Here is a 17,037-nt window from a genome sequence, read left to right on the forward strand (position 1 = left end):
TACATTTCATCCTAAAAACGACTCACAACCTTAAAAAATGAATGAATAAAGAAAGAAAGAAAGAAAAAAAAATGAAGAAACTCCATAAATAGAGAAAATAGGCCTCCTTCAACACTTCTCTAAATCCATCCATGATCTAAGAAATTTTGGTGAAGGCAAAAAAAATGTATGAATGACGACGACATTTCCGCAATAATAACCTTGCGTGTGCCGAGACCAGCCCATTACCCACCCATCCCCTGCCCACATCACAGTAAAAGCTTGGTTACTCAGCCATTAGTTTGCGAAATTTATCTGCTGAACTTTACTCTCGCAAATTGTAAAAATGGCTGGTCTTGCGCGTCCAGTGTACATCGTAGCGGCTAAGAGAACCGCGTTTGGCACATTTGGAGGAAAACTAAAGGGTATAACGGCTACTGTGTTGGGACAACATGCCGCTGTTGCCGCGATGGAAGCAGGAAAAGTTGATCCAGCGATTGTGGACTCATCCGTGTTTGGTAACGTTATCCAGGTAACACATTTGAACTTGGTTGCAGATATTTTATTTTTAAAAAAAGTACAATTAGGCCACACATCAGAAAGGAATTTTGTAGATTAAGAGTTGTAGTAGAAGTGATCCGATAGATTAAGTTTATTTATCTTTTCAGTTGTCTACTCTTCTGACCTTTTACTACATGTCATGATGGACTTTGTACTCTATCTGTACAAGGACACTTGCGACGTGTAATTCCTGATAATAATTTCACTTTATTAAATTTATGTCAAGATTCAGAAATGACTATGAGCTGATGAATGCAGTAATATCCCTTGAATTATTTTCATAAGAACAGATAGACTGCGATCGGCTGTTGGTTTGTCGGCAGTTTTCCTATCGCGTGACAGGTCTGTTAAGTCCCCTTAAGTTGTAGTTGAAGCGACTGAAGAGGAGTTACGCCACGAATTGATTCTGTTCAGATCTCTTTAAAATGAACTAAATATAATTATTTTTAATGAACACTTCTTACTACATACACACAACATGCAGTCTGACAACCAGTGCTCAAAACGTTACTGAAATAAGATTTATTACAGTTTATTACTATAAAATAATTATTTTGGCATGTACCAGTGCTTAGAAAAAAATAGATTCTGATATTTTGAGTTTCTCTCTGGGTTAATGCTGATATTGCATTTGTCAGGTCAACTTCTCACGCTATCATATATTGATTGAATGCTCTCAACCAACCAGATTGTAGTAAGTCATAGTAAGTCATAGTAAGTCTAATCTCAGGTCAACAGCCCATAATGGTTAACCTTTTAATGCCCATTCACAGAGTGCATCAGATGCAGCCTATATCTCAAGACATATTGCCCTGAAGGCCAATGTTCCTGTTACGACTCCAGCTTTGACTTTGAACAGACTCTGTGGTTCAGGTTTCCAGGCAGTTGTCACAGCAGCACAGGAGATTCAGTTGGGTGAAAGTGACATTGTTTTGTGTGGAGGCTCAGAGAACATGAGTCAAGCACCATATGCCCTTAGAGATGCTAGATTTGGAACAAAATTAGGACTTGACTTAAAGGTGAGCTTTCCTCTCGATACTTTTTTCATCATTCAGATCTTCAAAGCTGAATGGTGTCCTCGACAAAAATGCATATTCAGATGGTGGTGTTCATCTGTTCATTTACAACTTTGCAAATTTGTACTGTTTTTTTTTAATGCGATTACCATACTAAAACTAATTTTCCAGGTAGTACAAGTAAAAAGTTAAAAAATAATTTCATTAAAGCCTAATTTATTCTTTCATTGCATTCTCTAGCTTGAGGACACTTTGTGGCAAGGTTTGACGGATTTTCATGCTAAAATGCCTATGGGTGTCACTGGAGAAAATCTTGCAGAAAAATACAACATCACAAGGCAAGAATGTGACGAGTTTGCTCTGCTATCTCAGAAAAGATGGGCTGAAGGTAAATAAAACTATGAGGCTGAAACTCATCAACAAGCTGTGCCCAGCTCTCAGTCATGGCCTGGACAGGAAAATGCGAAGTGTGGGGGAGCAAACTTATTAGAGGGTATCTCATATTTTCTTTTTCCCAGCTTGGGTTACTTTTCCACTCACAATTTTTGACAAACTGATAGCTTGGAACAGTCATTAAGAGCTTCCAGATACAAATACCCTTGAACTCCCAAGATCCAACTGTTCATTCTCTCCTTCAGCTGCTACACATTTCCTGGTAAATAAGTTACAAGAATTTGTTGTGAGATCAAGGTAACAACTTCTGCCCAATTAGTCTGAGTATTTTCATACCCTGTTTGTTGAATATTGTATGAATATTATGGGGAAAAGTTACATGTTAATCACTTCTGTGTGTTAAAGGGTGAGAAGCAAAGTCACTGCTTTTCTTTACTTGATTTTGTAGTTGTAACTTAATTTTTCTGTTTGGTTAATATTCATAATTTTAGTTTTGGTCATTTTCAGCTCATGCAGATGGCCGATTTGTTGAAGAAATTGTTCCTGTGACTGTGAAAGGCAGGAAGGGACCAGAGGAATTTAAGGTTGATGAACATCCTAAGCCAGACAGTACTATAGAGCAGCTGGCAAAGTTAGCACCAGTGTTTAAAAAAGATGGAACAATTACTGCTGCCAATGCTTCTGTGAGTTACTTTCACTTTACTTTTGTGTTTGTATGTATATAGAAACTGTTTACAAGCAGTTGTTGATAGGATAAATTTTCATCTGTTTGTGTTGTTAGGGCATATGTGATGGGGCTGCAGCACTCATTTTAGTCAGTGAGAAAGCCCTGAAGGAACATAACTTCACTCCTCTCGCAAGAATTGCTTCATATTCTGTGGCTGGTGTAGAGCCATCAATCATGGGAATAGGTCCTGTCCCAGCAATTAAAGCAGCTCTAAATAAAGCTGGAAAGAGTCTGCAAGACATGGCACTGGTTGAGGTATGTAACACATTCATACAGAAAATTAACACTAATTTTTAAGGTACAGAAAAAGTATAGATAACTCTGATAAAGGCTTAAAAAAACCCAAAATCTTTTCTTAGCTACAAAGATTGTTTGATTGCTTGTTGGGATCTTAAACCCTTACACCTCTTAGAGTGATAAATATTTAATTTCTCCATCCAATATCATGTCTGGATTAAACGCTCAAGTCATGCAAACTAAGAAAATGATCACAACCTTAAGAAACTCTTAATTGTTAGACATATTCTCCTTGTCAGTATTATAGGAAACATCAGCTTTAGAAACTCTTTATGGTGGCTTATTTAAATCATCAACTCAAATAATAAAACCAAATGAATTCTCTTGCATAATCCACAACCCACTTGAACAAGTTGAAAACAACATTATGAATTTAAACACAATCTCTTCCAATCTTATCTTCACAGGTGAATGAAGCATTTGCTCCTCAGTTTCTTGCAGTTCAAAGAGAACTTGAACTGGACATGAACAAGACAAATGTGAATGGTGGAGCAATTGCTTTAGGGCACCCAGTAGGCACCTCAGGAGCAAGAATCACAGGGCACTTAGTGCATGAGCTGCGTCGAATTGGTGCTAAGTATGCTGTTGGTTCTGCATGTATAGGAGGTGGTCAGGGTATAGCTGTTGTTCTTGAAAATGTTCAATGAGTTGAATCTTTGCAGTTGAACTGGAAAAGAGAATTTCAGCAACATTTTTGCGGAATTCTTATGAAGAAAAATATTTTTGCTCAGAAAGAGTGTATGAATGTGAAGGTTACCAAAGACCTTTGTACGAGTTAAGCTTAAAAACACTATGGCAAGTTGTTTGTCTATTAGTTTCAAAAGTGCTGATGAGACATTTGGCTTGCTTGCAGGCTTTTTCAGGTAGTATCTAATTTATTGCTTGGACAAAACACCTCAACACTCATCCCAGTTTTGAGGCTTGTATCCAGAATCATTTCTTTAGCATATATTAAAGTAGATTTTAACTTAAACCTGCCTTAATTTCACTCACAAACTGTGGTTATTCAATTTTACCTTTGTTGACATTGAGCTGTTGATGAAAAAAATCAGTGAAAACTGTAAAAAGAAGGTCTTAATTTAAGGTTATTTTAATTACTGTTTATGACTCTTCACAGAATAAAGAAGACAAGCTTTGTTTTTACCACTTTCAAATGAAAATAAAAGGAATCAAAGTCAGTTTCCATATACAAACATTCTGTTTATTTGTAAATGAAATGTTCTAGCATCTAGACTTTTTCCTCTCCCCCCCCCCCCCCACCCCTATAAAGTTCTTATCCAATTGAATTGATAGCCTTGCTCTTTACACTTTTTGTGGGTGAACATTGCAATTCTCCCATGGACTTCCATCCCACTTAAGTTCCAAATCCTAGCATGCAATTTTAACCATACCTTAGAGCTTCAGTGAGACCAAACCTCAATGCCCAATGTACAATGGCAATCATGGTTTGAGCCTACACACAAAGATTCTCTCTGGAAGGGCAGAAGTCTTGAAGTGACAACAAAGTTTGATATACACAAATACTATTTGATGCTGACACCAAAACCACAAGTTCTACTTTGACTCTTTTAACCCTTTAACTCCCACACCAAATTTGTAATTCTCCTAACTGTCAACCACACAATTCTTATGATGTTAGTTCAGAGAATTGAGCATTGGATCAACTAGTTATCCCCAAATTGATATTTTTCTTTATTCTCATCATTTTTCTGGTTGATATTGTATTGATATGGTTAGGGGAAATTCTGTCATGGTCACTCATGGGAGTTAAAGGGTTAACAATTCTAGCATGGAGAACTGTTTAAGTAAGAAAAGCCTCCCTTTACTCATAGGAGTTATTACTATAAATAACTGGTGTTTAAGGAAAAAAATGAACATGTTCTGGATATTTTAACAAGCAGCCTTGATGGCATCTATACAAAGTACTGTCCCTTGACATTGAAAAGCTGGCTCAGAAAAGCTGGTTCCCAAATGTGACCCCTTACAACATAACTATATATCAATCCTTGATTCTGTTCATTTTCTTGAAATCGTGTGAATGTCACATTTCACCTCTCTCCAACATCCTGTGTCTGAAATCACATGAATGTTATTAGAACAAATTCTCATAATACTTAATCTTGTGGGACTATTGCACCCAATAATTTGACCATCAAATCTTGACCATACAACCTAAGATAAGAAATCCCTGAGCCTCATCCTTGTTAATAAATTATTTTTAAGTCATATTGAGTTCTGGGGTTATTTTATGGCTAAATAGCTAAATGGGGACAAGAGAAACAATCCCGTCAAAAGCTTACGACACAGATGAAGGCATCAGTTGTTTCTCGTACCTGTAGGGACGCCGCTTCTCTTCGTAACTCTTGCACAACTGATGCCAATGCTTCGGGATTCACTCCAGCTTCGCACAACTTTACACAGATCGCTAAAGATTCAGGGTCAAGGCCAGTGTTGAGCAGCTTGGAGATCTCGACTAAAGCTGAAACCGAGTAAAATATTATAGGTTTCGTGATACCATGCAAACAAATGAGACACCTTGAGAGAGAAAGAACACTTCTTGGTTATAGGTTGAAGCTAAGACCTTCGAGTTTGAAGTCAACATAGGAATATTGGTTTTGTAATGTCATTTTCGTCTAGTCGATGAGCTGCCAATCACAAGACCTGTTAAATGATGAAACTGATGCATTTCTTCTATAAAAAAAAATGACTGAAATACACGCCTAAAAGGCTGCAATCAGTACCTTCCATTGCTTCCCGAGCCGAAGAGACCTTGCTATCCGCCATTTTAGAACTAAATCAATAGTATGATTTTGGGCAGCGGAATTCTACACAAGTGATTCTTTGGAGAAAATGGACGGAAATCTAACTCTCTACTACCTCTCACAGATCATCATAGGATTCATCTCTCTTAGGAGCTTCTTTTTTAAGTCCTTCCAGCAATTTAATTTCAAAGTTTTTCTTTTAGGGAACTATATGGGTAATAACAAGTAACAGTAGTACGGGAAGAGCCGAAGAGGCTTCCTACGCGTGATCAGTTTTCAAATTCTCCTCAGCAGCACAATCCTTTTCAACTTCGGCTGGGCGCCAGATTCAAAATTTCTCCATTTACAATCCAGTTTTGGAATTTCAAAATTTCGTGGATTAGACTTTTTCTTTTTTTCTTTTTACGTGTGCTAGGATTTTTTGAAAAACGAGTGAAAATGGTAGACAGTATGTCTTCTTTGTCGTGTTCTGAAATTACACGAAATCCATTCGATAGCGGGATTGAAGATCGCACAAACTGCCCAGACTTCAGTCCTTCCATGTTCTCCATTCAAGAAACACCGGGAAGTCAAAAGGTATGATTTTAAGTGAACTTTTGACGACACAGTTTAATATTTAAGTTTATGCTGTTGCTATCAATACTCTGTTGTTAAAATTACTTTTTGTCTGTCGCAGAAACGACGTAGTTTTCGATGGTCAATCGGGCAAATTTCACGGTTGGTAAGTGACTGGATGAAAGAAAAATAATTTACGAGCCTCCAAGACTTTGATCCTTTGTGATCCTTTTAGAATATAGAAGTAATTCTCTTTATATGATAATATAGCTTGAGTAGTGTCAGGAAAATTGACTTTAGACCACAAGAACGCTGACGGTGTTTTTATCGATCATGCAGTAGCACGTTTTTCTAATTGTTTTATCCTTGAGCCTATTGCTTCGATTACCTTACATCCAACAAACTCTCAGGATAAAATCAAGCCTTAAGTGAATTAAAGTAAACGAGATCTCGTTTTTAAGAAATTCCTTTCCATGTCATTTTAGTTTTTGAGGATACTCTTAAGATGCAACATTTTCAGTCAATAAAATTAAAGTTTAAGACTTAATAAAATTTATATGTTTACTGAACATATTTAGAGTTTTTTTTGGTACTATATTGATTTCATCAAAATGTTGGCAAATCATTCATGATTCAGAATCCTGCTGATATTGAAGAATTTCCAGATCAAGAATACAGCACCACATTTGAAAGGTTAGTTACACCTCATTTAACAAATAATTATTGTATTCAACAATTCAGCAATGGTGGTTTCTACATTTATTACACCCATTTTGAAATCACCGGTGGTCTCTGTAATCTGATTGGTTCTAATTGGTGTGATTTATTCACAAATCGCACCATTTTTTGCTCTAAATCGCAACTTTTTCCCGGCCAATGAGGAGGCTAGTCACTAAAAACAAAACAACCAATCAGATTTCAAGGCTTGTTCAAAGTAACTGATCAAATTGCAGTAAAATGAAAGATGCAATTAAACTATGTCAAGATGTCCTAACAACTGAACAAAAATTCAAAATTGATGGGTTTTGCCTCAATTGTCTTTTAGTTGCTGTTCTGTATGATTAGAAATCATTTTCCAAACCTCTCAGACACCATTAGAGATATGATAAAAATCAAAACCTTGTCTTCTGAGCCACTGCTATAAGTTATGGATCCTTATTTTCAAAAGATTTAGTTAAAAAAATTTTTTTTCATGTCTCGTGTTATTAATGTAGGGAAGAAGATGAAATTGCTGCTCAAGAAAAAATAGATGAGGTTGGTTTACACACTACTACTGATTTACATTCAAGTAATATTATATCACAGGGTTAAAGCTGAACAAGGGCAATGCTATAAGAGGTGCCATAGCATGCTAGGCTATGGATTGAAATGTTTCTATCAATGACTAGTGTCATGTTCTTTGCCTGTCCCTTTCCACTCAGAGATACATACATATGAATGGCAAATGGCAAAATCAAAGGGAAACTTAGCAAAATGATATTAGGGGTTGTTTGGAAGTGTAACCTGTGAAGAAAAAGTAGATAGGTAGTACTGGCAATACTAAGAGGTTGTTTTACACTACAGAAACCACATTGCAACATTTTTAGCTCTGGCCACCATGCAAGTCTTGTAATCAAGTTATGTCCTTCATTCTTTTCTTTTTTTTTTTTTTTTTATGTTTTAGTATTTCTCTCAAAACTTTATTGTTCCATCTCCATGGACACCAAACCATGAAGCCAAACATGTGAAGTTCTCTCCTCTGCCACCTGCAACTGCATGTGAGTATTCCTTGGCATTTAAATTTATCAGTGAAGACTAAAAAGTAAAGCCCTTAGTTTACAGGCCCAAGTGGCCCATGGGGCCAGTGCTGAGCTCCAGTTTCATCAGCATGAAGCAGCTAGGAGTATTGCTACTCCCCCCCTGGATGGAACGCTAGTCCATTGCAGGGTTACCCTCAGCATATTTGCTGGTACCCATTTGTACACCTGGGTGAAGAGAAGCACTGTGAGAGTAAAGTGTCTTGCCTAAGAACACAACACAATGACTCCAGCCAGGGCTCAAACCCAGACCACTTGATCTGGAGTCGAGTGCACTAACCATGAGGCCACCATGCCTCCTAGTGAAGACTAAAAACCCCATTCAAATGGTAACCTTGACAATGGTGCATCACTGTATATGATCATTCTTTAGTGTCATTTAGTTTCACACATTTTGCAGTAGATTGGGATCAATATCAGTATCTGGACAACTGCCCACTTACCCTTCCCCTAACCCAACATTCACCCTAACTTGTTATCAATTGACTGTTGTCGGGTTAGGGGAGGGATAGGTGGGCAGTTGCCCAGATACTGATATTGATCCGTAGATTGCTTACAAAGCAATTATTAAGAATCATCAAAGACTATAATTTACATTGTCAAAACATATAATGCACTTAATTTCAAATTAGATTTTTATTGTTAGCTGATTGAAGAAATAATCAGCCTATTGAAATAAATTATCTTGTGAAAATAATTCCATCCTATGTAGGAAAATTAGAGTACCTGTGATAATGGAACCTTCTTCTTAACTTTGCTTTTAGACATTGAGGCTTTAAGTTCAGTAGAATCGTCCTATTCATCACCAATGTCATCAAATAGCAAAGCAAAGGCTGATGGTAAGAAAAATAATTTATCCTCTTTTTAATCACTGCATTTCTTTGTGTAGGTTGGATTTGAGCAACAGGACTCAAAAATCTTGAAAATGAAGAGAAATACCTAAATTAACTTCAAACTGAGAAGCAGCGGTCTCTTAAATTTAAATAACATTTTCAAATTAGTTTTTATTGTTTCAGCAAGCAGTCAAACAAAGCTTTCTTTACCACCAGACTTCGACCTACAAAATCACATTGGTAAGTGAAATATTTTGAACCAAATTGTCTCTGGGTTTCTCAGCCATTCTTTCGGGTGTCACAAAATGCTCCTTCCAAAAGTAGCTTCTTTCAGTGGGAGTAGCATCGCAAGACGTTCCAAAGAACTGCTACAAAGGTGACTAAATTTTCACAATGTATTTCCAAATTGCAGTGTGAGTGTCATTGATGAGGGTACTGAATTGCAGGATTTCTTAAATTGCTCCTCTTGCGTTTAGGTTGGTCACATACTCAATTAAGGTCATTCTTTTCAGATGCAGCTTATTACAATAAGGATGGTCTCAATGGTAGTAAAGACACTTCATTATCGTCATTGAGACGGAAGCTTTTCACACCAACAGATACAAAAACCGCAGTAGAGAAGGATCAGTTGACAGTGCCAACCAATATAAAGTAAGTAACTAAGCAACAGTTCCCCCACTGTAAGAAACCTGTTCATAAGGTAATTTATCAGTACCAAGAAAGACTGTGGATTAGGCTTCTGGTTTAGTATACATAATTATATAAGAAATGACAACAATCATAAGTTATGAATTTCTTATTTCATTTGTTTTAGATCCATCTTGAAGAGTCCTAAAAGCCCTGCTTTTGTAAGTTATTTTAGCCTAAAGATTGGTCCAAATATAACCCATTGTTCTGATCAATGAATGATTTACTCGTATTGAAATAATTAAAATAAGCTACATATGATTAAGATGGGGGCTTAGTGGTTGATGCAGTGGATGAAGAGGTCCTGGGTGTACCTGAAAAAATGCAACCTAGGGGAGAGGTAACCTTTTGGGAATGGGTACCAGTAAATGTTGGGAAAACTTGACAAAATGCACAGAGAAGGAAATCTGCCGGAGTCTAGCATCCTAGACAAGATTAAAGCATTGTTTTATTTAGAAGCTGCTCGTGTAACAGAAAGTAAATTGGTAAAACTACAGCGTATGGGGCCACTTATTTGCATGTTATCAATTCTTATCATTCTTAAAAGCATGCCGACAAGGTGGACCGCAGTGTAGTTGCTTCTGAGAATTAATTTGAAACTGCAATTTTAGGTGACTTCAAGCCCTGTATCTGACCAATCGACCCCAAGGCATGCTGTGAGACAAAGGCATTCCACAGCTAGCACCATGTCTAGTCCAAACATGTCTCCAATAAAACCTTTACCCACTGTACAAGAAACACCCACATCAGCAAGAAGGGGGTATTTATCGAGACAAAGCCTTAGCCCCATGGACTGTTCGTCAGGTGTGCTTGAGTCTTCTGGAATTGATATTAAAGGCGATATTCTTCCTGATCTGTCTCCGATCAAAGCAATTGGGCAGGCAGGAAAATCTGTGAATGGTAGGTTATGTAATATAAATCGGGTTTCTTTCAAACTCACTAAAAAAAATGTCTGGGGTCTGGGTACGACAACAAACGTTTCGCGTCACTGATGTTCGAGCACTTAATAGCATTTTTCCTTGAAAGTCATTCGAGTGTGTGTTGACTTCACAACAGTCCTTATTATTAGTTTATCATACCACTTTGGTGTACTTTAATCGAGAAATGGCCTGGTTTTTTTAATACGTTACAGCAAGTTCTTTCGCAGAACGAGTGAAATTAGGGTTTAATGTAAATAGTACTATGGAAATTGAGAACGAATCATCGCTATCAGGTAAAAAAATTTCAGTAAATTTCTGCTTTTATTTTAATGTATATTTCTAAGCCTGCTTGAAAATCAGATCAACTGTTGTAGAAGAATTTTTTTGTGAAATCTTCTATTCATGTTTATCGTAAGATTCAGCACTACACTATAAATAGTTCATTTCAAAAGGAGCAGTTGACTCTTGATCGAGCAAGACTATTCGACGAAGCGTACTTCAGGCTCTAAAAGTTGTTCAGTACTAACCTCTGAAAGAATTTTCAATAGACTCCCTTTGAGATTTTATCACACAGCTTTTTAGCTCGTTTTCAGAAAACCAACCTCGTCAATGCTAATATTAGATGATGTGTTTTAGTTGGAGGTCAGACATAGGTATACTTTAAATTAAAGAGTTGGTAGTGTTTTGGACTCGAGTTGAAACCCCAACCAAAGCGCTTGAGAGCGTCATTAAACGAGGTTAATTATTATGAAATGAACCTGCTTTAATGACCAAGCTACCAAAAGTCTCCTTTGGCTGAGTTCACTGCTGTAAATGCACCCAAAGTACTAATGGCATTCATTATGGTGTTCATTAAAAATTGTAATAGCATATATTTAAGAACATTCTTAAGAAACTAGAGGATATTCTTCCATTCCATCAAAATTTAGCCAGAGAGCTTTGAATAGAGGGAAAAGCTTAACAGTTTGGTGGAGATTCAATGTGGAGTGGGAGCATTGGGAATTTTTTTAGAAGTGTAGTTGTGTCACTGGAGGAAAAAACTGTTTTTAGGGCTCTGCTGTAGATTGTGAAATAGAGCATTTAGACAATGAGGCACTTCAATACATTTACTTTCAAATTTTCTCATGTTCTGTAGACAAAGAAGATCCTAATAACTCGGTCGATGATGGTGGTCCTCTAGAAGTATCAGCTCTCTCCACAAAGGAAGACAACGAAGAAGAGGACTTGGAAAAGAAAGAGGAACACATCAATGATTATGATGATGATGATGATGATGATGAAGATGAGGAGATGCCACCAAAAATCACAATGGAGGACTTAGCTGATGATTTAGATTCTACAGATGATGAAAAAATGACTGATCAAAGCACAGATTCTCCAGAATTAAAGTTTACAGAATCATCTCCTAGGGTAATATCAGACCCAGGTGAAATTGAAGCAGAGGTTTTGGATGCCAAGGGTAATGAAAAGGACAACTCAAGTGATGGAGCAGAAGTTGAAAAAATTGACCAAGAATCAGAGTTTGATAAACATGGACAGGATTCAAGGCCAACCAGAGACTTTCAATCAAGACAGCATGCATCCACTACCAATAGAAGTGCTCAAGCTATGGATTATAGCAGTACTGACCACTACCACAAATCTATTCACCTTAACGAACTTGATGAGGATGTGATTATAATGAGGGCAAAAGTGGCATTGAGAAGAGCTAATAGGTTGTCTCCACCTAAAGGTGTAAGCAATTTCTCATTTGATCCCCAAAGCTTAACACTCTCTGATTTGAGTTTAAATAGTTCAACCGTATGGGACCCAGTCAGAATGTCAACACCTTTAGTTACTGAGTCAGGCATGTCCACAACATACAGAAGTTATACAAGGGATAATGACAGTCACCATGGATACAAGTCCTACAGCAGATCACGTCGGTACAAAGGTGGCGGAGTAGCATATACTGATGAGTCTGGAATTGGGAGAAGCGAAGGAGAAATGCCTCTGTATAACTCCCATGGAATCTCCGGGAAGAGACTGTCTCCAGCTCCTGTAGTGGAACACATTATACAAGGGAGAAAACAACATGGAGATTTTGAAAGTAAGGAGAAATTATTCGCAGAGACAACATGTATACCATGTTAGGCATAATATTATTCTTGAACCATTGATTCAGTGGAAATTACATGTTTGTGAGTACTCCACAGTAATCTCATTTGATTACTTGCTAATGATAACCAGTTCAACTTCCTGCAATATTTGGGGTTGACTGATGTGCTCTCTGCTAATGTGCATGCGGAAATTTTTTCATGTATACTGTCAGTGCATCTTCCTTTTTTTCCAATGTAAGATTACCAGAAATCTAAATCCTGATGACTTGTGCCTGCTAAAAGTAACTACTGACAAATTCAACATATACAAACAATTAAAACTGTTACTTTACACTTGATAACTTGATCCCTAGGGCCAGGTTGTTCAAAACTAGGTGAAGATAACCCAGGGTAGGTGTGAAATCTGATTTAAGATCTGAAAGCGTTCAAAGGAAATTCAGTAGAATTCTTTCTGTCTATGATCTGATGACTGGATACTTTAAAAAGAATAGAGAAAATTATCCCGAAAAGGCCTTTGCCCAAAGAAATAAAGAAACCAGGACTAAAGTTTAACCTTGGGTCAGTGCTAATCAGCCATCAAACAACTGGGCCCCGATAACTAGACTGGTTTCTTAACTTGAATTTACTGAGCCACATTCTTAAAGATTTCAGCCTTCAGTAGATAACTTGATTTCCAGATAACCTTTTTACCTCCTTTAAAAGTTTAACTTGTCTGAAGTCAACTGGAAAACAGAGTTGACCTTTTCAACTGAAATGAAAATGTTTTAAGTTGGAAATCAGTATCAGCCCTTGCATTGTATTTCACTCTTCTCCCTTTCCAGACAATCGTTCTAAGATTTTTTTTTCTTTATCTTATCCAGGGCACTACCCATTATCCTATTCCAGGAAAAAGCCCAGTTCTCCATTATTTTCCTCTCAGAATTACAAAAAATGGCAGCTTTCCCAAACACATCCAATGTCATACGTGGAATGGAAAGCACTATACTGGAGGCCGCCAAAAGATGTTTATTGGTGGAGAAATGATTACCGATATCACACTGACCAATATGGTTATGATACAGACTTCAACAGGTAAATTGCTTCATCATCAGTTGCATTATGAAAATGAGCCTTAAGTTACCATACCATTAAAATGCTTTCAAATTCAACTGGTTTTTGGTTTTGAGATACCCAATGGAAAGATATTCTAAAAAAGTGACCAATGGATGAAGATCACTTGTGAATAATCATAATGATTATCATAATACATGAATAGGAATTTTGAGTAGTAAGATTTATGTAAAGTTGTCTCGGCTGTCAAAAAAGCAATGGATCTTTAGAGTATTTCCTCTTTTTTTCGTAGATCGTCTTGGCCACCAAGACCTGTTTCGTCAAAGCTGATTTATGGTTCACGCCCTCTGTCTCCCCCTGTTACTTTCCCACCTGCAAAGGTTCCCAGAGCAGTACCAGGAGGTTTTGTGTCAAAGATTGCCTTACCTTCCTATCAAGATAGTGACAGTGGTTACTCTGAATGGTCACGCAGCATCAGTCAAAGGGAGAACTTTTTAAAAAGTCAACGCAGCTCCTCAGGATTTGCTGGAGATTTCCACTATTATTACTGAAAGAAATGTGACCCCCTCCACTCCAATGAGAAACAAAGGCAGAATTTCTCATTATAATATAAAACTAAAGACAATGTCACACGGTCATACAAGTATTGGGTATAACAAACAATGTGTATTAGGAGGATTTTTAGTGGATCCAATACCAAATTCTCCAAACTCACATCATAAGAATTGTATAGCAGACAGTAAGGAGAATTACTTATGAGATCTGGGAATGAAAGGGTTAAAGAAGAGTTGTCTATTTACAATAGTAATGTGTATCCCTTTAAGAAGATATATCCCTTCTTGTTAGGCATATTCATTAAGACAAAGGCCATTGAATTGTGAGGGAATAGCTGTCACCTGCCATTCTGGTTAGGGGCAATTGTTTAAGGGGCCTTGGTCCATATGAACAAATCAATTCTTTCATGTGAATGACTCTTTATTTTATAACCATTTGGCACTTTGTTACCTCTTTGTGTACATGTATGGAAGTTGATGATTATCATGATTACTGTTATAATTTTCTAAACACATGCAAATTGATAACGCTTTCACAATTTTGTGCCCCACAAAAAAAGAGAAACTGTTAGTGCTAAGTGAGAGTAACAAATACAAAATTTCTTTTGAATAATTTTGTACATTAAACTCTGTGGGTTGTTCTGTTTTAATCCAAAAGTTCCTGTACAATTCTTTTACAAGGTTACTAGATTTTTATCATTGTTATCAAAACATTTTGTATTACTCATTAGTCAAGTGATTAAATCAATAGGCATGCTTTCACTGTAAATGCATATTGTAATAGCATGCAGTATTTTTTGTTAATTTACCCAGTTTGTTCATATGATTATTATCTTAGAGTTTGTAAATAATTTTACCCAATATGTAAAATAATATGATTTCCATATGAGTCAGGATTTTTGGTTCCAATTTCATCCTCAAAAATCCTAAAAAGTCCAATATTTATGTATACCCACGTTAAGATGTACTTGCAAAAGATTGATGATTTTGGTTATCTTTAAATTTTCCTGTTCGCATTCAAGATCCTTGGCAAATACTAGTTTACCTGCAGTCCAGTATTCTTTCTCAGGCAAACAAAATAATTTAGCAGTATGAGAGTCAGCAGTCAGCAAAGGGAAAAATGGGAATTGTTTTTCTTTGTTTTCTGTATGGCTGACTCCTGGGCTGCAGCATTATCGCAATACCTTGTTGAGAAGAAGACATGTTTGCAGATTAGATAACTCTTTGAATTATTTTCCTCTTTCACATGATCTGTTGCAGTGAACTAAAGAAACACTTGTAAATATTTCTCAAGAAATTTCGGGTTCATTTGTAATTGGTAATTCACCCTAAAATCCAGTTCGTGATTCATTTAAAGCGTTGTACATATGTATTACATCATTAAATTGCTGATTTAAGAACATTGATAAAAAATATTTTATCACTGTTGTTTATATTTTTATCTTTGGCAAATTATGCTGGAGAACACACAAATACTGCATAGATTGAGGCAATGAAATGCACTTATGTGTAGAGGGGACTTAATTTTTCCTGCAGTGGAAAAGTGAAACATTAAGGAGAAGTATGAACACACTTGTCCTTCCATGCTGATAAAACAAGGATTTACCCTGGAATGTCATGTATTGTGTGTCAACAAATAAATATGTTGCCAGGCATATCTTCAGTAATAGATTGCAGATGTTGCCAAAATATGGAAAGAAGCAGACACATGGTGCAGCCAATTGTATCACAGATGTTCTAACTACACTTTTGTGTGATTTATAAATAAACAGACACATGACAACATAGAATCTATTTGTTTTATACCATAAAGAAGCAAAATGTCAGTAATGGTAACATCATATATGTGCATCAATCCTCCAATTGTTCAAAAGTTAAAGCCATTCCTGATACATATAATTCAGCTTACTATATACTTGACAATAATGACAACCTCAAGATTTCCATTGTGTGATTATCTTAGCTGATAGTGGCAAAGCCCAAATCAATCATCACAGAAATCAAGAGAAAATAACCTACTTGTTTTATTACAAATTCAATCGCCATTTCAATTTAGCAAAGACAGATTCACGTTTTCATTTTAGTTTGCTTACAATGGCACACTATTAGGTTACTTGATGACTTTGACAGAATAGATAGCAAGTAGCATTGCCAATTAAATTGCCGCATTTGCTACAGATTGACAGATTTGATTTACACTAAACTCAGTTATACCCCCTGCATAGATACCAAAGGCACTTTCAGCCAAAGAAAATGACACTGCGACCCTTACCAAGGATCTGGCCACTCATTCTGAGGTCTGTCACACGAGCTACATGTATCACGCCACCATCCACCATCTGGGTGCCTAAAACAACACTCAACTGGTCCTTTCTACAATTTATCAAAAGTGGAGATTTTAAGGCAGAATTTCTTCCCACTCAGGGCCAGTACGAAAAATTTTAATACATTTTTCTACGCAGTAATCTATCTAAGCACCAGTTTCAGTTCCCTCGATTTTTTATCCTAGGCAGTGAGTAAAGCTGTTTGGGATCATTTACCAGAAGTAAAAATCCAAAAGCCTCATGTGTCTGCCTCAGATTTGCGCAGTGTTTATCATCATCAACTGGTGCAAAGCACATGCTTGATAATAAAAGCTTAACAATATTTACACAGAAATACGTTACGGGATAAAAATACATAACAACTGACAAACACAAATTTACTTCATTAGTAACTCTTTGATCTTGATAACGTTACAAATAACACCAGAAAAATTAGCACTAACAGAGAATAAAACGTAACTAAAACATAAAGTGAAAATAATGA

General features: G+C 36.6%; 3 protein-coding genes across 3 annotated transcripts; 2 read left to right on the forward strand and 1 right to left on the reverse strand.

The window, feature by feature from the left end:
- Positions 1–250: 250 nt before the first annotated feature.
- LOC113683043 (3-ketoacyl-CoA thiolase, mitochondrial) lies at positions 251–4,166 on the forward strand. The gene is made up of 6 exons (XM_027200238.2): positions 251–511; positions 1,314–1,559; positions 1,797–1,944; positions 2,457–2,632; positions 2,731–2,931; positions 3,381–4,166. Exons 1-6 carry the CDS (start codon positions 326–328, stop codon positions 3,618–3,620), a joined length of 1,197 nt encoding a protein of 398 aa, XP_027056039.2. The 5' UTR covers positions 251–325; the 3' UTR covers positions 3,621–4,166.
- On the reverse strand, positions 4,153–5,780 carry LOC149048954 (mitotic-spindle organizing protein 1-like). The gene is made up of 3 exons (XM_089200565.1): positions 5,715–5,780; positions 5,307–5,452; positions 4,153–5,045 (listed from the first exon to the last, which is right to left on the reverse strand). The coding sequence occupies exons 1-3, from the start codon at positions 5,755–5,757 to the stop codon at positions 5,022–5,024; spliced, it is 213 nt and encodes a 70-aa protein (XP_089056691.1). The 5' UTR covers positions 5,758–5,780; the 3' UTR covers positions 4,153–5,021.
- A 256-nt stretch (positions 5,781–6,036) lies between these two features.
- LOC113683050 (uncharacterized) lies at positions 6,037–15,642 on the forward strand. Its single transcript, XM_027200245.2, has 13 exons — positions 6,037–6,311; positions 6,412–6,456; positions 6,928–6,983; positions 7,505–7,544; positions 7,954–8,047; positions 8,851–8,925; positions 9,103–9,159; positions 9,432–9,570; positions 9,734–9,767; positions 10,218–10,506; positions 11,662–12,615; positions 13,486–13,696; positions 13,968–15,642. The coding sequence occupies exons 1-13, from the start codon at positions 6,174–6,176 to the stop codon at positions 14,224–14,226; spliced, it is 2,391 nt and encodes a 796-aa protein (XP_027056046.2). The 5' UTR covers positions 6,037–6,173; the 3' UTR covers positions 14,227–15,642.
- The last annotated feature ends 1,395 nt before the right edge of the window (positions 15,643–17,037 follow it).

This window comes from Pocillopora damicornis, chromosome 3, assembly GCF_964200805.1.
Source record: "Pocillopora damicornis chromosome 3, jaPocDami1.2, whole genome shotgun sequence".
Classification (NCBI taxonomy): Eukaryota; Metazoa; Cnidaria; class Anthozoa; order Scleractinia; family Pocilloporidae; genus Pocillopora; species Pocillopora damicornis.

Bases quoted from the DNA above. Each gene is read 5' to 3' on its own strand.
- LOC113683043 (XM_027200238.2), top strand. From the start codon at position 326: ATGGCTGGTCTTGCGCGTCCAGTGTACATCGTAGCGGCTAAGAGAACC. The intron at 512-1,313 runs GTAACACATTTG...GCCCATTCACAG, and splicing joins TGTTTGGTAACGTTATCCAG to AGTGCATCAGATGCAGCCTA. The intron at 2,932-3,380 runs GTATGTAACACA...TTATCTTCACAG, and splicing joins AAGACATGGCACTGGTTGAG to GTGAATGAAGCATTTGCTCC.
- LOC149048954 (XM_089200565.1), bottom strand. From the start codon at position 5,757: ATGGCGGATAGCAAGGTCTCTTCGGCTCGGGAAGCAATGGAAG. The intron at 5,453-5,714 runs GTACTGATTGCA...ACTCGGTTTCAG, and splicing joins GGCTCGGGAAGCAATGGAAG to CTTTAGTCGAGATCTCCAAG. The intron at 5,046-5,306 runs GTACGAGAAACA...ATGTGATTTCAG, and splicing joins GAGAAGCGGCGTCCCTACAG to ACACAGGATGTTGGAGAGAG.
- LOC113683050 (XM_027200245.2), top strand. From the start codon at position 6,174: ATGGTAGACAGTATGTCTTCTTTGTCGTGTTCTGAAATTACACGAAAT. The intron at 7,545-7,953 runs GTTGGTTTACAC...TTTATGTTTTAG, and splicing joins CTCAAGAAAAAATAGATGAG to TATTTCTCTCAAAACTTTAT. The intron at 9,768-10,217 runs GTAAGTTATTTT...CTGCAATTTTAG, and splicing joins GTCCTAAAAGCCCTGCTTTT to GTGACTTCAAGCCCTGTATC.